Source organism: Protopterus annectens, chromosome 13.part0 (assembly GCF_019279795.1).
Source record: "Protopterus annectens isolate FY-2018-M chromosome 13.part0, PAN1.0, whole genome shotgun sequence".
NCBI lineage: Eukaryota > Metazoa > Chordata > Ceratodontiformes > Protopteridae > Protopterus > Protopterus annectens.
This window is the reverse complement of record NC_056747.1, coordinates 31,178,733-31,202,085: the sequence shown is the minus strand read 5'-3', so window position 1 is coordinate 31,202,085 and position 23,353 is coordinate 31,178,733. Positions and strand designations below refer to the sequence as shown.

Sequence of the window (23,353 nt, the reverse complement as noted above, 5' to 3'; positions counted from 1 at the left end):
CTCCAGGGTCGCACTTCATTTCATATGATATTGTTAAGTTTTGATATAATATTGCTTAGTAAAAGAAAAGTAAGTGGGAGGGCTTCACCCCCCACACCCCCCCGTTGTGGGGGGCTGTGTCCCCCACACCCCCAACTATATATTCTAACTCCAGGGTCGCACTACAGTGGGGAAGGGGGCATATTCCATTTTCTTGCTAATAATACTTGTCAGTCAAATGAACTGTCAGTGAAATGAAGTGTCAGTCAAATGAAATTTCAGTGAAATGGGGTCAGTGAATTGGAAGTTAGGTGAAATGAAGTAGACCCATATATATATATACATATATATATATATATATATATATATATATATATATATATATATATATGTGTGTGTGTATACAGAGTGTGTGTGTGTGTGTGTGTGTGTGTGTGTGTGTGTGTGTGTGTGTGTGTGTGTGTGTGTGTGTGTGTGTGTGTGTGTGTGTGTGTGTGTGTGTGTGTGTGTGTAAAACATTAAAACATACGAGCTTCACAAATGCCAGTGTTGCTGCCTTTTTGGAAGAAATACACATCACACAGGTGTGAGGACCAGGTGGTTCAGTTCAGCTATCAGAATTCCTGTATGTAGCAGATGTGACTGGTATACCATGGACTTCTTATTAACCTAAAAACAACTGAAGCCTACTTTTATGATAAGCATTAAATATTCCACATTAGTGGTTATACATTACTCTTTAACCAAGGAAAGGAATTAGCAAGTACGCAACTTAATAAAACTGAGGCAGGGAGTTTTGTGGGGAATCTTCATTTTGAAACAGTCTTAATACAATAGTAAAATGTCCACTTGTTACAGCACACCTTAGGGGTGTTGATCCTCTCTTGTTATGTGAATTTGAAAACTCTTCTTGCCATTGCAAAAGGTCATCTCAGCCTCTCCTTAACTTTCTCCTTCACATGATTTTATTTGTTCTCCCTGACAGTCAGGAGCCTCTGCAATTTCTTTTGTGAGGAAAGATTATCACACAGTGATCAACTCAACGACATCAGAAAAATGTTCAGTTCTTCATAACTTTTCTCCGCATTTTTAACTTTTCTTTCAATTCATCACTGAGCTCTATGAAGAAACAAATACATAAAAGATCCAAGTATGAGTAAGTATTTACAGTTTGAATTTATTAATATTTCTTAGCAGTTCAGGGAACGGCACTTCATATTAAATATTTTTTTCTCTTTTTCTAATCTGCACAGATTACTTTTCACACTTTGTTAGTCCAAAACGAAGACTTCGACCACCACAGCTACAAGTAGCAAAAAGCAGTGTAATAAAACAAACTAAAATAGAAAAAAATAAGAATTTTAATAGCAAAAAGGTAAGCACTTTCACACAAGACTGCTTCCTCAGACCTTAATACAAAACAACAGACCGCAGCTCTTAAGAGAGCTGCACCAATCAACACACAGAAATCTAAATACCAACCAATAAAAACACATATAGTAGACAGATAATTTAAATATGACATCAATAGTAACATCTGCTGTCAGCTCACATGCTCACAAAGCACTGGCCTTAAAGAAATACTATAATTTATACCAGGTTTAACATTGGCTTGCAGTTTAATAATTCAGTGTAGCTCTCTGCACTCCATCTTATTCATAATATCAGCACCCCATAAATCCTCCGTTAACATTTCAAGGATAGCAAATTTAAAACACTGAGCAGCACCACATTCCACAAAATGTTTTGCTAAAGTGTTAGCCATTCTCTTATTCCTGATATCCCCTATGTACTTCACTGAGCTGATTGGTTAAGCAGCCTTGTTTTATGAATGAGTAGCAGCTGTCAATATTGATGTCATATTTAAATTATGTGTCTGCTATATGTGTTTTTATTGGTTGCTTTCAGATTTCTGTGTGCTTACAGCAGATGTTACTATGGATGTCATATTTAAATTATGTGTCTGCTAAGTTTGTTCTTATTGGTTGGTTTTTAGATTTCTGTGTGTTGATTGGTGCAGCTCCCTTGATAAGGGCTGTGGTCTGTTGCTTTGCACTAAGGTCTGAGGAAGTGGTCTTCTGCAAAAGTGCTTACCTTTATGTTATTAAAATTCTTGTTTTATTTCTACTTTAGTTTGTTTTTATTACACTGCTTTTTGCTGCTTGTTGCTGTGGTGGTCAGAGTCTTCTTTTTGAATTATGCTTTGCTGGGGATTTGTTCGACCTTTGCTGCAGGTGTTCCTGTTTCTCTTTTGGATAATTTAGTTTAGTCTAGGAACTGTTTGTTTTGCAGGTTGTTTATTGTCTATCATTACGGATTAATATGAATTAGGAAGTCAGGTTATAGCTAAAACTTATCAGTCAAAGGAAAATAAAGAAAGGGATCTCTTCTATGAATAGTATAAAAGATGGAGCATTCATATATGTATGTCATTTCCTGACTATGTGGAGCTTTTCTCCCCGGGCCCCCGCTGAAAATGGACATGTATCCAGACGGACCATCCCGGTCAACAAATGTAAAATAAAATAATAAAATAAAATATATCTCAGTATGGATTTGGAGAATAGTAATGTATATTGTTTTGCCTGATGACAGAATTATGTTATTAGTTTTTCTTGACTTATTTAATGATTTATCAGAAAACATGTAATTCAATAACATGTTAGAAAATAAGAAACAATAGCCACATAATGATACATAGTTGGATCAAACTTTATTTGGTTCATCATTATTAGATTCTAAAAACAGCATTTGATTAAGCCAGTTCTTGAATTTAATACAATTTTCCTAAGCATATTAACTGCCCTAGCTCCCATTAGGAAAATTAGAATCAAACCAAATCCTGCTCCCTGGATCTCCAAAGATACTGTTTCCACCATGAAACTTAGAGGCAATATCTGGAAACAATGGTATAAGTCATCTTCTTTTCGCCTCCTTAAATATAAAGAACTCAGAAACATCACTAAAATGTTATTATTCAAGACAAAACAAAATTCTATCAAGAAGCTCAATCCACCTAGTTTTCTAATCCAAAACAATTCTGGCACACTATGAAAAGTATACTCCATCCTAGTAAACCCACACCCCAACCCCTCCTTGACAAAACCCAGCTTGAAACTGCAACTCTTATAACTACTTTATAGACTGTATCAGAAAACTAACCCCCCTGACTACAGTCAAAAACTACCTTTAACCCCTTCAACCACCCAGCCCCAGTCAGCCTTTTCCCTGAAACCTGTTTCCACCGCTTATATCAAATCCCTTCTGCTAAAAATGAAACCTTGCATATCCTCTTTTGACAACCTACCCCTACAATTTCTTAAACTTGCTGCTGACTCTTCAGCATATCCCATCTCAATTATTATTAACTGTTCTATCAAAGAATACTCAGTCCCTGAGATCTGGAAATCTTTTTATATTATTTCACTTCACAAGGGAGGTAACTCCACTGAATCTATCAATTACTGACCGATAGCCATCCTTTCCCCTCTCTCAAAAATTCTCGAGAAATGCCTTCATAGGCAACTTATGTCCTATTTATTTCATGAAAACCTGCTTACCCCCCTCTCAGCATGGATTTAGACCTCACCACAGCACATCCAAAGCCCTATTATATTTTACCCAGACTGTAGCAGAAGCAAGGGACAACAATAAACTCGTATCATGTGTGTTCCTTGACCTCTCTAGAGCTTTCAACACCATCTCCCACCCTAAAATCCGCTCTAAACTATCCAAACTTAACCTTTCTGCCTCCACTATCCTCTGGTTCTCCAGCTATCTCAACAACCGACATCAGTCTGTTAAATGGCAGACCTCCTACTCACCATTCTTACCTATCCAAACTGGTGTCCCCCAAGGATCCATCCTTGGCCCCCTTCCCTTTAATATTTTCACTAACAATCTTCGCTATGTCTGTAGCTCAGCTTCACTAATCCAGTACATGGATGATTCTACCCTTATCACCCTCTCTGACAACCCTACTGACCTACACTCTCTCATACAAACTTCCTTTAATATCATTGAACACTGGCTAATTGACAACCAACTAATCCTTAACCCAAAGAAAACCAAACCCCTCCTTTTCCTCCCACAATCTTTATCCCATCTTAAAACATCTTTCAGTCTCTCTTCTCTTAACAACACCAATATCTATGCAGACTCCACCACAAACTTCTAGGAATCACTATTGATGACCAACTGAAATTTTAACATCACATCCTACAGTCCATCCAAAAGACCAATCAAAAGCTAGGTTTGCTGTATAGGCAAAAACATTTTTTTTAACTAACACCGCTAGGACATCACTTGCAAAAGCCTATCTTCTCCCCTGCCTACTCTATGCTTCCCCGATATTCACACACATCCAAGCAAATCTCCTAACGAAATTAAAATAAGCATACAACCAGATGGTCAGATTTGCCTGTAATCTCCCCTACAAATCCCATCCCTGCCTCGCACTAAAGAAATTTCAGAGGCTCGAGTTCCCAGAACTACTCCAACTTTAACAGCTACAAATTGCACATTATATTTTCTACAAACCTGAAAACTGTCCCTCCCTGTCCACCTTCCTATTGCTCTACAAATCTGCATGATCTCCCTGTAGCACTGACCAAGCACTACTGAACACTTACAAGTCCACCAAAATTATTGGCAGGTTACTTTATAAATGTTCCACATCTCAAACCTGGAACAAACTCCCATTTAACATACAGCATATCCAATCTTCACTCCTATTCAAAAAAGAACTGAAAAAATACTTAGCCAGCTCTCCTTCCTGCAACTGTCGCCACTCCACCTAATCTGCCACTACCACACTGGACTATTTCCTTCATACATTATGTATATGAGCACTCTTAAAAACTAAACTTTCCTCCCAACTTTTCTCCCCTATTTTACTTATTTCCCTTGGCAACCTAACTCTTTCCTCCTCATTTTCTTCTCTACACTCTATTTTTTCCTCCTCTACTTCCACTCCACTGACTATAACTGACACAACTGCCACTCTTTACTATTCTCTGTCTCTTCAATTATTCTTCACTCTTCTCTATACTCCACTTACTGTTCATCTATTTTGTTCCACCAACTCTACCGCTATCATTTTGTGCACAAAATGTATGCATTTAATGAGTTCTACAAAGCATTAACGTTGTTACTCACATCTCTATCTTGCCCTTTTTAATGTTCTTAAACTTGCAATGTAACTTGGTATGGTTATGATATACGTGTATTATTTTTTGGCATCATATTTTTTATCATTTTTTGTGGAGCTTGGTCAATACTTTTAATGATTAACTACAAGTCATTAATGTTGTTATTCATATGTCTTTTTATATTGCCCCTTTTTATGTTTCTAACTTGCAACGTGACTTGGTTTTGTTATGATGTATGTATATTATTGTTTTTGGCATCATCTTTTTTATCATGTGTTTGTGGAGCTTTTCTCCTCGGGTCTCCTTTGAAAATGGGCCCCAGCCCAGTGGACTAACCCGGTTAACAAAGAAGAAATAAATAAATACGCCGGGGCCAAAAATAGACAAACTGTTGACAATTTTTTTATGATATAAAACACACAAATTCCACCAGCAGATTAACCACACTAGTAGCCAGAAATCAAAACTATGTGAACAGAAAAAGCACCAGTGTGGAAACACAGCAGTCACAGTTCAAAATATCCACAGGTAAAATAGGCAGCAAACAGCAGGCAGCAGGTAAAATAAATCCAGGTATGGAAACACAGCAGTCACAATTGAATACATCCAAAGGTAAAGTAGGTAGCAAACAACAGGCAGCAGGTAAAATAAATCCAAGTTTAATGTATATACAAACTGGTAAGTGCTTTCGCTATGGAATCATAGCTTCTTCAGACCCTAATGAAACAACATCTTTACTAAACATTTATATAACACTGTCATAATACACAGACCACTCAAATGCTAAAACTAATAAAACAATTAAATAGTTAAAGCTGAACTCACTAAAAAGTGAACCCAATAAAAGGAAATAAACATTATGTTTTCCCTTTCCTTCTGGCTTTTAAAACAGGTTTCAAAGGTACATATTCATTAGATATGAGAACATAGTTTAGCTGTCCATCTTGCTTCACAGTTACCCAATCTAGTATTCTCAAATAAAATGTCTAATACAGTAAAAGAAAACCTGTGTGCATTACCTTGCATCTGAACATGTTTAACTAAGCCATTGACAGTGTTACCTTTATTTATACAATATATACGGTCCCTAATATGTTCACAAAACCAATGGTTGGTTTTGCCAACATAAAACAAACTGCTTTGCTCACAGTTCACTAAATAAATAATGTTCATGGTGTTAAAGTTAGCCATAAAATTTAAAAAATATTCCTTCCCTGTCTACAGATGAACAAACTCATGTTCTTATTAATTTTGGGTAAACCCTGAAATAATGGAAAAAGAGATAAATCAACCTTTAGGTACCTGCACAAATCATCAGGAATAGCTCCTTCTTACTTGCCATTATGGAGCAAACTGTGAACACTACTAATAAAACCATATAACTCAACCTTAGAAATACATTTATAAGTTTCACTATCAGATAACATAGCATTCTTGCTATTATAATAAAATTCACGGTTCATAACAACCACCATGCTCCCTTGTCAGCAGATTGTATCACAATACTTCATTTATTTATTTATTTATTTTACATTTGTTAACCGGGATGGTCCGGCTGGATACATGTCCATTTTCAGCGGAGTCCCTGTGAGAAAAGCTCCAAAGATACAAATTAAGATAAGAAATAGACATTACAATTAAATGTTCAACTAACAGAGGTTACATAGAAGAAGATTGTAGACATAGTACATAGATATAACGAAACAGACAATCCATTAAATTGTGGTTACAATACAAGTTGATTGTAGACATAGTATATGCATTCTTCCGTGAGGCCAGTGGCATACTTTTCTATTGACAATAGAGGTCGAGGATAACAATAGTTGGAGTTGCAGTCATAAAGGATCTCATGGAGTGTTGGCGGGAAGTGTGAAGCCTTAGTCTGGGTTGGTACAGGGGCATGTCCAGTGTGACTTGAGGTGACTTATAAGTTTATGTTTAAATATGGTTGGAGAAGATTCTTTGGTAATGTCAGTAGGTAGTGAGCTCCAGTTTTTACCGAAAGAGTTGGTGAAGAGGGAGTCGCCTGCAGCATGGTTGGATTTGATTGTAAGTACTAGGAGTTTGGTGGATGAGAGTAGTGGGCGATTGTTATTGTAGGGACAGATTATGTTTCTTCATTTATTCATAAGGGTGCGTAAAACATGCCACTCTTCTGGTGACAGTTTTACCTTTTTGCAACACATTATAAATATCAGATTCACACATTCTCAAAAACACTTCTAACATAGAATTATTGACAGGAACAAATGTACTACGTTCATGAAATAAAACATTCATGTTGGAACCAGTCTCTCCAAACTGTAACTGCAACATAATATTTTGTGCAAGCAGTTTCAAATTAAAAATAACATCCGCCACATCACAACCTTGTGATGGAATGAAATATAAACCTTTACTCATAATGGATACTTCTGCCTCAGACAGAACCTTCGTAGATATATTGTGTATCAGCGTTCATCTCTCATGAGCCACATTCTCTTCAAACTATTGATCTTCTTTCCTCTGTGGCTCTTCTTCCACTTCCCCTCCCTCGACTACATGATCATGAGTGCTCACCCGACCCATGTGTTTTGATGGGCTGTGGCAGTCGGAAAACCCTTCTCCAGCAAAAGCAAAGTACAGTTTTGTACCTACCATAAATGTAGATGTTCGAGGATTCCCTTGCTGCAGTCCTGACTATAGGGTATAGTCCGCGTCCCAGTCGGCCCGAATATCAGAGTATAAGGCTGCCGGTCATGGCGCCTTAGACTGACGTCAGTACGTCAGGGTATTAATGCGCATGACCGACGTCATTTCCTCAGTCTTTTCTTGCCCCAGATGTCAGAAGACCCAAAAAGACAAGTCCCAAAAACAACCTGCACCAATAAACATGTACAATATATACAGAAATATATATACAAAAAATATAAGCATGTAAAGGCACCTACACAACCACCCTGAAACACAGAGGGAAGGAGGGAGGGGGAATCCTCGAACATCTACATTTATGGTAGGTACAAAACTGTACTATGTTCTTCCTCGTCCCGTGCTGCAGTCCTGACTATTGGGTAGAATCCCAAAGCAGAGGTAAGGGAGGCTGGCAAATTATAAAGTAGCAGGAGCTGACAACATGCCTTGTAAAACAGCTGTGGCAAAACCAGCTCTAGACTTAGAGTATATAGGCAGGTGATAATGCCTAGAGAAAGTATGCACTGAACTCCAAGTAGCTGCTTCCAGAATATCCTTAGTTGCCACCCACCTTAGAAATGCTCTTGAAGTGGCTGTAGCCCTAGTGTAGTGAGGCCTAATCCCAGCTGGAACCTTTGCCATGATGGGAATAACAAAATGCAATGCAAAAGCCAATCCACCTAGAAATAGTTTGTTTTGACACAGGTTTGCCCTGTGAACTTAAAGCAAAAGAAACAAGTAACTGCTGAGACTGTCTAAAATCTTTAGTCCTGCTCAAATAATAACGCAATTGCCTGTGTACATCTAAAGTGTGCAAAATCTTTTCCCCTTTATTTTGAGGATCTGCAAAAAAACGTAGGCAAATGAATAGTTTGGTTTAAAGCCACACTAGAAACCACCTTAGGCATAAAGGAAGGATTAGTACGTAATGATACCCTGTCCTTATGGAAAATCAAAAGGGCTCTACTGCCATAAGGACCGGCAACTCAGACACCCTTCTTGCAGAAGTAATAGCCAACAGAAAAGCCGTCTTCCATGACAAATATTGCAATTCAGCAGTAGCTGCCGGCTCAAAAGGTTGTAGAGTAAGTTTTTCCAACACAAAATTGAGATCCCAAGCAGGAGTAGGAGCTCACGGGGGTCTTATATTCTTTGCCCCTCTAAGAAACTGCTTGAACAAAGGATGAAAACAAAGGTGGGTCACAATCATAGTGAGCTGAAATTGCTGCAGCATGAATCTTTATGGAAGAGAAAGACAAACCTTTGTCCAATAATTCAGTAAGATATTGAAGAGCCACACTCAAATTAGGCTCTGAAATCTCCAAATTCTTTGCTGTACACCAAAATAAAAATCTCTTCCATTTTTCTGCGTACACTCTCCTAGTACTAGGCCTTCTAGCTTCCATAATCACATTTAAAACTTGTTGAGGAAGCTGAGACCTTCCATGATTCAACACAGAATATGCCAAGCTGTGAGATGGAGAGATTGAAGCTTGACGTTGAGCAGATGACCGTTCTTCTGAGATAACAGATGAGGAATCAGAGGTAAAGGACATGGAGGCTTCTTTACAAGACTCCTTAGAAGTGGGTACCAGTGTTGCCGAGGCCAATCTGGAGCTATCAAAATCATCCTTGGCCTGTCCTGTCTGACCTTTAGTAATACCTTTGGAAGAAGAGGTAGAGGTGGAAAAGCATAGACATGAAGGTTTTTCCAACTGAAAGACAGAGCATCCACTTTCCAAGCTGTGTGATGAAACCCCTTTGTGCAATACTTTGGCAGCTGGTGGTTTAGTGGAGAAGCGAACAGATCTATGTCTGGAGTTCCCCATGACACTGTCAATTTCTGAAATACATGAAGATCCAGTTTCCACTCGTGGGGATCCATGATTTGTCTGCTTAATACATCTGCTAGGAGTTCTGTGCTCCTGGCAGAAACCTTGCCTGAAGAGTCAGTTGCAGGCTTAACGCAGTCTCCCATAAAATCATTGCTTGCCTGCATAGAGGATAAGAATGTGTTCCCCCTTGCTTGTTGATGTACCACATGACAGTTGTGTTGTCTGTCAGAATCAACACCTGCCCTGGAAGAAGTAACTCCTTGAACGCCATCAATGCAAACTGGACTGCTAACATCTCCTTCATGTTGATATGTAGATGCTGTAGTCTGGCAGGCCACTTGTCTCGTATCCACTTTCCATTTAGATGAGCTCCCCAAGCAGTGTCCGAGGCATCTGTCGTTAAAATCTGACCTCTGGCCGGGTCACAGAGAGTCCCTTGTTTAGGTGACATTCCTGAGCCCACCACAAGAATTCCTTTTGAAGGCAAGGTATTATTTGAATGACAGTGTCCAAATCTTGGCAGTGCTGTGTCCATACATCTTTGAGATACCATTGCAGCTTCCTCATATGCAGTTTGGCATTGGGAAGCACCAGAATACAAGATGCCATGAACCCTAATGCTTGAAGGACTGTCCTTGCAGTCAGCACGGACTGATGAGATAGTTGATGGAAGTAAAGTGACAGACTCTTTTGTTTGTCCGGGGTTAAAAGGCCATCTGGGCTGCTGTATTCAGTCTCACACCCAGAAAGCACATGTCTTGAGAGGGTACTAGACTGGACTTTATTTCGTTCACAGAATACCCTAGGCATCTTAGCACTGCTATGACATATTCCAGATGCTGTAGAAGGTGTTCCTTTTCTTGAGCCAGAATCAGGCAGTCGTCCAAGTAAGGATAAATTTGAATGCCTTGAAGCCTGAAGTAAGCTATCACTGGAGCCAGAACCTTTGTGAATACTCTGGGCGCAGTAGATAAGCCAAAGGGCAATGCAGAGAACTGATAATGAAAATCTCCAGTTCGAAACCGATACTTTCTGCAACTTAGCCTTATGGGCACATGAAGGTAAGCTTCCTTGAGATCCAAAGTTACCATCCAGTGATCCTTGCCCAGCAGAGGTAACAGTTGCTGTAACGTCAACATCTTGAACTTGGGAATGTCCAGATAAGTGTTGAGGGTAGATAAATCCAAAATTGGTCTCCACGTGTTCCCTTTCTTTGGTACTAGGAACAGGCGAGAATAAAATCCGAAGCCCTTTCCGACACAGGGACTGGCTGAATAGCCCCTATCTGGAGTAACTGAGAAACTTGCTTGAGAGCCTCTTTTCTTTGTGGAGGAGGAACATCTGGCATGCCTTTGAAAGGGGGCATTGTGTGGAAATAAAATCTGTACCCGTGATGAATGATATCCAGCACCCATCTGTCTTGAGTGATTAAATCCCAATTTTCTTTGAAAAGAGACAATCTTCCTCCCAAAGGAGCTGCCAGACGAGAGTCCACTGGCAGCTGAAAAGGCAGGTCATTGGTTCTGCTTACTTACGAAAGGACTGACCCCTGCCCTCACCAGAAGTCTGAGCAGGTGAACTGTCTGATCTAGGCCTAAACGAACCTTGAGCCCTGCCCCTACCACGTCTAGACCTACCCCTAGACTGGGAACCATAAGCAGGATATGTCCACCCCTTAGCAGGCCAATTTCTAATAAACTTCGGAGGCTGCACCTGCAAAAAATCTTTAACAGTCTGCATAGACTTAGCTTTGTCCTCCATTTTCTTTAAAACTGCTTCCACAGGCGGTCCAAACAACACATCAGACTGTAAAGGAGCATCCAAAATCCTGGTCTTAACATGCTCAGCTAAATTCTGATCCTTCAACCATGCATGTCTGCGAAGAACAGAACTAGTAGCAGCCACCCTCGAGGAGGCCTGAACAGCATCAAAACCACACTGCAAAGAATGCTTACCCACTTGTTCAGACACATGAACCAAATCCAGCAATTCTTTACACTCAATACCTTCCGCCAAAGCATCCACCTTAGATTTCAATTGTGAAAGGAGATAATTCTGATATTTCAGCATATGAAATTGACAATTCAACGCCCTCATGGCCAGAGTGGAAGAAGTATATACTTTCTTACCCCACCTATCCAAAGCCCTTGCCTCTTTATCAGAGGGTACAGGATTTTTAACAACAGAAGCTTTAACACCTTTAGGCCCCTGAGAAACAGTTTCTGGGTCCGCCCTGGGACTCTTAAACAAATACTTATGAGCTTCACCCTATAATATCTATCAGGCTTAACAGGAGCAGGAGGCAAGGAATCAGGGTTCAGAGAAGCCTCTGCAAAACATCCTCCACCACATTCAACACAGGAGGAATAGCTAAGGGCCTATGCTGAGGCAAAACAAGAATTCCCTAAGCCTTTTTCTGGAGTCAGAGTAATCTTGGCCTTCCCATTTAAAGTGCTCCCTCATGGAGTGAAGAGTCTCTGAAAATGAAAAATCCTCAGGAGGAGAAGCTGAAGGAGTGGAATCATCCACATCAGAATCAGAATAAGCAGGAAACTCTTGCAAGTCTTCCACAGAAGACTCTGAAGCCTGTGAACACTGTTCAAAACTATCAAACTCCTGTTCCACCCTAGGCCTCTTATCAGGTGGGGGCATAGAACCTCTAATCAGAGTAATCAAATCTTCAGCCATTTTAAGCATATGTTTCTTAGGCACAGAGCCCGAAATGCTAGGAGAAGCCCCTACAGAAGCTGAACTTGGCCTTCCTCTAAAAGAAGCCCTGGAAACAGAAGGAGAGGCCCTAACTACCTTGGGAAGAGAGGGAAGAACAGTTACCTGAGAAGCCCCCTCAGCCTGGCCTACTTCCTGAGAGGGCACATCCTGTAACAGTAAAGTATCTGCCTGAGACTCCATAGAGACTCCTGGCAAAACCTCTGGCTCCCCTGAGCCTTCTGAAGGACCGACGTCCGGGACTGCCGGTTCCTCACCCCTAGACTTCACTGTTTTGTCCTTGCGCTTCTTAGATGAAGCAGGCGTCGGAGCATCCGGCGGCATAGTATAATTGCAACGCTTCCCAAACACTAACCTAGCACAATCAAGCCTCCTCTTAATAGTGCGCTTATTAAATCTAGCACAAGAGCTGCAACCAACAACGTCGTGCTCAGGCCCTAAACAAGGTATACACAATGTATGATAATCCCTATGCGGTATCTGCTTCCCACAAGAAATACAGTTATTCACTTTTTCTGACATCCGTAATATACTGAGGCAAGAAAAACCAAAATGTTCCCAACGGGTTACTAGCCAACTCTGTACTCGGTCTGAAACTCCGAAAATCTCAGAACGCCAACCTGCACTCGCAAAATTGCTTCTGCATCGGACCATGCGGCAAAAAAGACTGAGGAAATGACGTCGGTCATGCGCATTAGTACCCTGACGTACTGACGTCAGTCTAAGGCGCCATGACCGACGTCAGCCTTATACTCTGATATTCGGGCCGACTGGGACGCGGACTATACCCTATAGTCAGGACTGCAGCAAGGGAAGACGAAGAACATCAGCAGTTTTCCTTCTAACCACCGGTTGCTCAACAGTACTAGTTGTAGCTGGAGTCATCCCCCTTTGTTTAGTATCCACCTGATTACTGGACTAATTGGGGGGAGCAGTATATACAGAGTTATCACTCAACATAGTAGTTAACTTAGGAGAGCTACTTAGTGCTGTTTTAGCTAAGGCCATGTCATAATGGCCTTCAAATGTATCAGAGGATACTGCTGTGCTCAAATTCTCATTTGTCACAGTTCTTGGCCAAGAAAAAACATGATCAACATGAAAATCACTTAAATCATGGTTAAGTTTCTTCCTCTTACTGCTAATCAACTTCTTCTCATAGGTACTCACACAAAGTTCAGTTTCTTTAGGCAGAAAAAAGTCTATCAGCAATCAAGGTAGCGAAAACTAGTCTCCAAATTAATTTTCTGCCAAGATGCTAATAATTCGGGTGAGCGAGGGCATATAACTGTAAACAAGATTCAAAATGCAGTCTCTGGTGTTGATAACATTAAAAAAAAAATTCTAAGCTTGTTTCCTGCCTTTCCTGTGGGTAGTCTAGTCTGGATACAGATTTGCTGTGTCCAGGAATGTTTGTGGGCTTCTGAGCCCCCAAGCCTTTTTGTGTTGGAGGGAAGCCTTCTAGCTTAATTTTGTTTCTTAGAACTAGAAAGTTTTTTTAGTTTCAGCACTCAAGTCTGTTTCTTTGAGCTCAGCACTTGTTCAGAACTCGTTGTAGGCACTAAATAAGCTACAAATTACTATAGCATGCAACTTTCCTCATTTGTCTAGAGGAAAACAGTTTCTAGTACTTAACAAATAAGCACCTATCCAGGCATGTCTAAGGGTCAGCTCCCAGTGTTTTCTCCTGTCTACCTGATGAATCTGGGCATCTTGGGGCAATGCAGCAATTGTCTCATGTACACAGACAACCCTCTCCTCCTACCACCCAACACTACAACCTGTGACTGATGCACTTATATAGCCAAACTGGAAGCAAAGCTCTCTTCACCCAAGACTGGACTAGACAGTCAAGAGGAGAAGGTAAACACTTGCACCACACCACATTCATCACATAGTCCCTCAAAACCTACACTACCAAAACACACACATAGAAACACAAAACACACACCTACATTTGTGGAGGCTCTCAGTAAAAACCTGCCCAAGCAACAGGGACCTCCAAAGCAGAAACACAAGCAACCTCCACCCCCCAACACAACCCAAATGACACATAGCCCACAAACTCAGTGTGCTACTCAACCACAGCCCATAAGGAATAACAACATACCCAACACTCTAGTCAGGCACACTGATGTTCCACTCACCAGGCTAAACAAGGAGAAAGTTTCTGTCAGCTGCTTGTTGGGTGCTAGGATCCACCACATAATGCATGCACTCAGGTCACTCCACAACAAGTACAAATATGACTCTGTCATTGTCCATGTTGGTGTGAATGACCTGAGATGTACCTCAATGGACTACATGAAAAGGGACATGGAGGAGCTGTCTGATCTTGAAGCCCAGGCAGGTATGACCCTAGCTCTGAGTAGCATCCTGCCATCACCCAGAATGATACCACAGTACAAGGACAAAATGATTGACTTCAACAATTTGCTAAGCTTCTGGTGTCGTTCTAAGGGGATCCAGTATCTGTCTGCCTGGGATGACATGATTGACAAGCCACGATGCTTTGCCAGAGATGGCCTGCACCTGTCACCCCTGGGATTCCGGATACTGGCTAAGGCTCTAGCCACCCCTATAGTGCCTTTTTTCGGCAAGGTTCAAATGACAAATTCACTACTGTAACAGGTACAAGCAAGCAGAATCTGAGGGTAATGCTACTCAATGCTAGAAGTCTAAACCTCAAAATGCACTCACTTGAGGCACTCCTTAAAATGAAGAACATTGACATCTGTGCAGTGACAGAGACCTAGTTCAAGGCTTCAGAGAGTACCCCTGCATTACCAGGCTATTATTCATACCACACCTTTCAGCCGCCTAACCTGGACCGAAACACTAAAGGCAGAGACGTGTCCATATTCATTAAGGATATCCACACCTCCAGGCCAGTTGCTCAGCATAATGCATCTGAGATTTTCCAAGTGCAACTAACTCTGGGCAAGACCACAATCCAAATTGTAGCTTGCTACAGATCCCCCACCATGCCCCAGGGTTCCCACTCCTCATTTTTTGATACACTGGAAAATATTAGAATACAACCTAACACCCTAATAATGCGCAATTTCAACTACCCCACCATTAACTGGGAAAACTACTCATGTACCAACTCTTGTGTTCAACGTTTTCTGGAATTCATAAATTCCAATGCCTTGGATCAACTTATCTACACCCCCACCAGGGGCAGGAATATCCTAGACCTGGTTATTACCAACATGGGCAAACAGTGCTCCACACCAGAGGTCAATTCCTCGTTGGTCAGATCCAACCACAAGCTAATCACCCTAGACATCATAGCTTCTTCAGACCCTAATGATTCTGGATACTGGCTAAGGCTCTAGCCACCCCTATAGTGCCTTTTTTCGGCAAGGTTCAAATGACAAATTCACCACTGTAACAGGTACAAGCAAGCAGAATCTGTGGGCATTGCTACTCAATGGGAGAGGGATGTGGAAACACAGCAGTCACAATTGAATACATCCAAAGGTAAAGTAGGTAGCAAACAACAGACAGCAGGTAAAATAAATCCAAGTTTAATGTATATACAAACTGGTAATACTGGGATGCCTCAAGTGAGTGCATTTTGAGGTTTAGACTTCTAGCATTGAGTAGCAATACCCTCAGATTCTGCTTGCTTGTACCTGTTACAGTGGTGAATTTGTCATTTGAACCTTGCCAAAAAAAGGCATTATGGGGGTGGCTAGAGCCTTAGCCAGTATCCGGAATCCCAGTATTACCAGTTTGTATATACATTAAACTTGAATTTATTTTACCTGCTGCCTGTTGTTTGCTACCTACTTTACCTTTGGATGTATTCAATTGTGACTGCTGTGTTTCCACATCCCTCTCCCACCACCCATTAGGGAAACCACCATAAAAAATTTCTCCAAAGCCAACTTCATGCTTCTTAAGAAGTGGCAAACTAAACGACACCTATGCTGACAGACAATAGAGGTATGACTGCTGAGTCCTACACAAATGCACTTTATAAGTACTTACATGAGTGCATGGATCGTGCCATCCCTAAAAGAACCAATATGCTATCTTCCAAAAAAACGAAGCCAATCTGGTGGTCCCCTACCATAAACAAACTCTACAACAGAAGAAAGAAACTGTTGCAAAAAAAGAGCAAGGAACTCCCTGGTCAGCCTCAGTAAGAAGTTGAGATCCCTCATAAAATCCTCCAAAGCTAGTTACGAAAACAAAATCACCACTGACTCTAAAGACAACCACAAAGCATTCTATAGCTATGTCAAGAATCTCAATGGCAACACTCAGATCTGCTCTGAGTTACGGCACAATGGCACTAAATATACAGAACCAAGTGATATTGCCAACATCCTGGCAAATAGGTTCAGTGTTAACTTTTCCCCCCTTTCATCCCCTAAAGGGCCCATCTCTATACTGGAATAATGCAAAGTTCCTGTAACCATGGCTGCACAGGTAAAAAACACACTCTCCAAAGCCAAGAAAACAGCATCCATGGGACCTGACAACATCCTAGGCTGCTTTCTACATGAACTACAGAACGAACTGGCACCCCACCTAAGTACCATGTTCAATCATAGCCTCACCTCAGGCTATGTGCCCACTGAATGATGCACAGTGATGGTTATCCCACTCCACAAAGGAGGAGCCACCATGGACCCTGGAAATTACCATTCTGTTAGTCTGACGAAACTGGTCTGCAAGGCTATGGAATGTATCATCATGGAACTTATAAACAATGACATTAGTAATCTTCAAACCTAGGACTCGCACCAAGATCGGGTTTGTAAAAGGCAGATCATGTCTCCTAAACCTGAAAGGCATCTTTGAAGTGGTCACCAAAGCCGTAGATGAGGGTAAGGTGGTTCACACAGCCTATCTAGATCTTGCCAAGGCTTTTGGCATCATCCCCCACTCTAAAAGTATAGATAAACTCACTAAACTAGGTATAAATCCCTATGTCACAAGATGGGTTGACATAGCCCCACCTCAGGCTATGTGCCCACTGAATGATGCACAGTGATGGTTATCCCACTCCACAAAGGACAGAACCCACACTGTGAAAGTAGCAGACTCCAAATCCAACTTCAGACCAGTGACAAGTGGAGTACCACAGGGTTCAGTCCTGGGTCCTCTCCTGTTTGGTATCTACTTCTCTGCAGTACAGGCTAACACAGAAGGTCTTTAGCTAACGAAGTTCACAGATGACTGCAAACTAGGAGCCATAATCAAAACCCCAAAAGATGTGAATAAACATAAACAAAAGGGCCTCACTGAGACAGATGCCTGGTGTCAAAGCCATGGCCTCAAGCTCAATGCCAAAAAGTGCATTGTCATCCCTTTTTGTAAAAACTCTGTACCCATGAACTACCACATAGGCGGTAGACAACTTAACACCGAAATTGTGATAAGAGACCTTGGGACACAGGTGGACAGTAGTCTCTCCTTTGATAATCACATCGCCACAGTTGTCAGGAAATCCTTCTACACATCTCATCACAAAAGGTTTCTCATCCAGGAAAAAAGAGGCCATTGTTCCCCTCTACTCATCACTCATTAGACCCATTATAGAGTACAACGCCCCTTTTGCTATGTACCTCACAAGACATCTACAACAACTGGAAAGGCTGCAGAAATACCTCACAAAGAGGATTATCAGTGTCAAACAGATGCCCTACACAGACCATCTCAAAAACCTGCAGCTTTACTCCATCGCATATCACCTACTCAGAGGCAATCTCTGCCTAACACACAAAGCTATGTCAAACCCAGAGCTTTTGGACATGCTCCACTTAAAGAAATCCCAATCCCTCCAAGTTACATGCTCTAGGGATCTAAACCTTGTCATCACAATAAACAGAACATGCTGGAGGGATAGATTCCTGTCCCAGAGACTTCCCATACTCTGGAACAAACTACCTATCCATATCAAACAAAGCTCCTCATTAGCACTCTTCAGGAAAATGTGGATGATTGGATGGGAGATAGGAAATTAACCCATGGGATCACTTCTGTGGCTCTGCTCAACAGTGATACAGGAAAATAATTTTCCTGGGTGGCGAAAGCCAGGCTAGGCTTATATAGGCCCTAGGGCCAATAGCCTAGTACCTTTCTATGAACTTATGAACGTATACAAATTATCTTCTACAGTCCTCAGTTTAGCAGTAAATAACTTCCTTGCTTCCCCATCAACAGTAGTAAATTCATTCAAAGTGTACTCACCACTCAACAGAGAGAGATGAGATTTTAGATAATGTGATGTTATTTTTGATTTGAAACTGCACAAAATATTATGTTGAAGTTACAGTTTGGAGAGACTGGTTCCGACAAGAATGCTTTATTTTGTGAACTTAGTGCATTTGTTCCTGCTGGTAATTCTATGTTAGAAGTGTTTTTGAGAATGTGTGAATCTGATATTTATAATGTGTTACAAAAAGGCAAAACTAGTTGCAGGTTTATTAATTTATCACCAGAAGAGTGGCATGTTTTATGCTCCCTTATGAATGAACAAAGTATTGTGATAAAATCTACTGACAAGGGAGCATGGTGGTTGCTATGAACCGTGAATTTTATTATAATAGCAAGAATGCTATATTATCTGATAGTAAAACTTATAAATGTATTTCTAAGGTTGAGTTATATGGTTTTATTAGTAGTGTTCACGGTTTGCTCCATAATGGCAAGTTAGAAGGAGCTATTCCTGATGATTTGTACAGGTACCTAAAGGTTGATTTATCTCTTGTTCCATTATTTCAGGGTTTACCCAAAATTAATAAGAACATGAGTTTGTTCATCTGTAGACAGGAAAGGAATATTTTTTAAATGTTATGGCTAACTGTGACACCATGAACGTTATTTAGCGAACTGTAAGCAATGCTCATTTTATGTTGGCAAAACCAACCACTGACTTCATGAACATATCAGGGACCATATATATTGTATAAATAAAGGTAAAACTGTCAATGGCTTAGCTAAATATGTTCAGATGCAAGGTAATGCACACAAGTTTTATTTTACTGTGTTAGATGTTATATATGAGAATGCTAGATTGGGTAACACTGAAAAGGAAACAGAAAGATGTGAAGTAAGATGGATAGCCAAACTATATTCTCATATCGTGTTAGGTCTAAATGGATTTGTACCTATGAAACCTGTTTTAAAAGCCAGAAGGAAAAGGAAAAAATAATGTTTATTTCTTTTTGCAAGGTTCACTTTTTAGTGAGTTCAGCTTTAACTATTTAATTGTTTTATTAATTTTAGCTTTTGCTTGGTCTGTGTATTATGACAGCTTTATATAAATGTTTAGTAAAGATGTTATTTCATTATGGTCTGAAGAAGCTATGATTCCATAGAGAAAGCACTTACCAGTTTGTATATGCATTAAACAACAGCCTGTTGTTTGCTGCCTACTTTACCTTTGGATATTTTAAATTGTGACTGCTGTGTTTCCATACTTGGATTTATTTCACCTGCTGCCTGCTGTTTGCTGCCTAGTTTACCTGTGGATATTTTGAATTGTGACTTCTGTGTTTCCACACTGGTGCTTTTCTCTGCACTTATTTTTTTATGATATGCATTCTTACTTAAAAAATAAAAAAGTACTGCAGATGAAGAAGCAGCACTGAAGTTTCTATTGCTTGGTTCATGAAAACCGATTCAATCAAACCCTTTAATGGAGAGATAATTCGCCCTCATGTTTTGCAACTTCAGATTAAGTTATATTGACTGCAGGGGTGCAAGGGATGACAGGCACCCGGTGTAAGTTGGCAGTCATGGTGAGAATGCATATCATAAAAAATTGTCAGTCAATTGCATGTTTTTGGTCCTGCCTTAATGGAGTTTGTAGAACTGAATAATGACAAACCAAATCAAATTTGAACCAACACAACAATCTGGCTATATGTCAAAAGTCTACAGGAGAATTACAGATTCAGTATGCAACATAGGAGGGTGCAGGCAGGAGGCAGGACAGCTACTGTCATACCACTGGGCACACAAAATGATTTCAAGACACTCCTTGTAATTATCTGAGCTAGGAAGGGAGTTTAAACAAAGTGCATGTTTGATGTGTGATTCTGTAAGTCAGGTACAACATGTCAAGACTACATTTCTTGGGATCAAGGGCAGTAAATTCACAGCACCTTTCAGCATAGGTCTGGGCAAGAAAATACCCACATTTTTTATCAGATTGGTGGGGAGGTCACAGAACTAACAGCCAGTGAGGTGATGCATTAATTAAAAGTACTGGTCACTTAGATATGAAGGAATGGAAGAGGAGAAGTCTGAGAGCTTTTTATGTTACAGACAGCCATAATCATACAAGGCATAAAATAGATAAAAAAATATGGAAAGAAAGCAAGCACATAAAAGGCATTGTCTTCAAAATTGAAGTTAAAAAATCAGGAAATGAAAAACATGCATTTCATTGCTGAAATAAACATATGTACCTTAAAGGGAAATATACTACAGTGAAGGTAGCACAGGAAGGTATTTTGAGGGATGCAGTCCCCTTAAATAGGAATAAAAACATACCATTTGCCAGTTCTTATTTTGTATTTCTTTCCTCTTCTGCCTTGCAAGACCTTACCTTTAATGTTCCTTTGGTTATTAAAGTTATGTTTTCTGTCACTAGTACATTTCTTGCTATATCCTTACTCTCCATAACTATTCCACTGTTTGGCTTTAGCCTATTTTCCTATTCTATTTACTTCCTACAACAGAACAGTTTCTTAATTTATTGCTCATACCCCCCCACACACACTCCATTACAGAATCATTATTCCTGTTGCTATTGTGCAGTGACTTTTTACTACTGCCACGTTCCCATTAATGTGCATCTATAATATTTTCTTATAACCACTATTCTTTTATGCTCATAGATCAGTAATATATTATAGACCCATACTGAGATTTCACTTCATATTCTTACAGCCTCACTATGGGAGACTGGTACGAAAGTCTGGTTGAAGTTGCACAGCAAGGAAATGAACAGGAAATAGTGGCAAATTTGACAGAGGTGCTGTTGTGAAATGATGGACCAAAGGCAATTAAGACAAGAAGTATCAGTGTTAAAAGACTATAGAAAAGGGAACAGATCATCAAGAAATACTTAGTAAGATAAACACAGTAAAAGTAATGCCCAGTATCAAAGGCAAAGAAGATGAACCAGGATACATCTGAAGAGAATGGGTCACAGGAAAATATCATGGAACTTTATGTAGCATTCCAGCAGGGAACTGCAAGCAAGGAAGATTTCTCTCAGTCCTGAAGAAAATGATCTAAGGGAAGAGTTGCTTGATTTAATAGAGATGGAGAGACAGATTACACAAAGTAAGTAAGACCCAAAATGTTACAAGTCTGATAAAAACAGATAAACACACTAATCAGGACTATTAAGAGAAATTAATGTGATATAACAGAAATAAACATGATATATTACTGTGCAGCTAAATTAATAAAAAATACAGTATTACCAAAACAGAGTAATAGCAGAAAGGAAGAGAATAAGTAAAATGTCGCCATGGAAACATTGAACAGAGAAAATTATAAAGCAATTAAGATAAGTAGTATCACTGTTAGAAGATTATAGAAGATGGAACAGATCTTCAAAAATACTTAAATGTACTAAAAGCAATGCACAGTATCAAAACATTCCAGGATATATTGGAACACAATAACTAGTAACATACTAAAAATATCAACACACAAAAAGAAAAACATAGAAAATATGCAGATAAATATGAAGAAAAATTGCAAAATAAGTAATTCACTGATGGCACAAATTGGTTTTATAGAGAACTGGGAAACAGGATTAGAAACACTGCCAAAAAAAAAGAATAAATAGATTATTTTGGCGAAATATATATAGCTAGATATAGATCTAAAGATCATGTTGAACGTAACAGCGACACTAAATGGAAATAAGAATTAAAAGAAACAGTAAGGGATTTCAATGTAGATGATATGACACTGTTCACTTAACAGATTAGGCTATGGTTACAATTTGGCATCCAGAAACCAATCTTGTTTAAAGACTTCTGCTTTACTTTTTGTGGATTACTGAAAACCATATTCATCAGATGAGGAACTGGAAGTACAACTAGAAGTGGTTAAAACTCAGATGAAATAAAAATGACATTTAGTCTTGATAAATGCACAGAAGCAACATTTAAAACAGGAAAACTGCAACGCCAAGAACATGTCAGTCTGGGATAGGAATGTAATATAAAGGATCCTGAGATGGAGGGAGTGCATAAATATATAAGAAAAGATCAAGATGAGCAATAAAACATAAACTAATGAGAATAAAACTCAGTAAGGAGTACTTCAGAAGACTAAAATTAATATTGACTACTGCCTTCACATCTAGGAATAACGCCCAAACTATAAATCAGTTTGCATGTCTTCTTCTAATTGGGGTGACTTACCCAAAAATATTGGCTCAGTTGAACAAGAAAACAAGAAAAACGCTTCTCATTTATAAAAATCCATATATTCCTCAGTCTGAAGGAGGTATGGACCATCTAGAAATCGACTACACGCATAGATCTGTAATTATGGGACTGCATACATCTCTGCTGACTTTACCAGATCCAAACATAGTGAAAGTTTTAAATCATGAAGACATCTAAGAGGACATCTTTGCTTAGTTTAACAGAAACATTTTGGTATCAGTTGGGAATGGAAATCAAACCAGAGGTAGACAAAAATAAGACAGCAACTCAATGTGCTAAAAAACAAAATAAAGTAAATAAGGAAAATGATCAGATGAGAAGCAAAGAAAACTGAAAAAGCCATAAACACAATGGCAAGTACAGAGATCTCCAGGAACAACCTTATGTTAACCAATACTTGACAAAGGAATGATTAAAGAGAGGTGAACTGAAATCAAAAGATGGAAGGCTAATAATAGTTGCCCAGCATAATGGATGTCATACACATTGGTAAACAAAGTCCATTGAAAAGGTAGAATAAAAACAGACAATGTAGGTTCTGTAAAAAAAA

At 39.7% G+C, this 23,353-nt stretch overlaps 1 protein-coding gene across 2 annotated transcripts in view; it reads right to left on the bottom strand.

The window, feature by feature from the left end:
• Positions 1-448: 448 nt before the first annotated feature.
• Positions 449-23,353, bottom strand: part of STAP2 (signal transducing adaptor family member 2) — a 1,003,160-nt gene continuing 980,255 nt past the window's right edge. For both annotated transcript variants that reach the window (XM_044090598.1, XM_044090599.1), the window contains one exon: positions 449-1,098. In XM_044090598.1, coding sequence (XP_043946533.1) covers positions 1,040-1,098 — 59 coding nt within the window. In that variant the 3' untranslated portion in view covers positions 449-1,039. The remainder of the gene's footprint in view (positions 1,099-23,353) is intronic.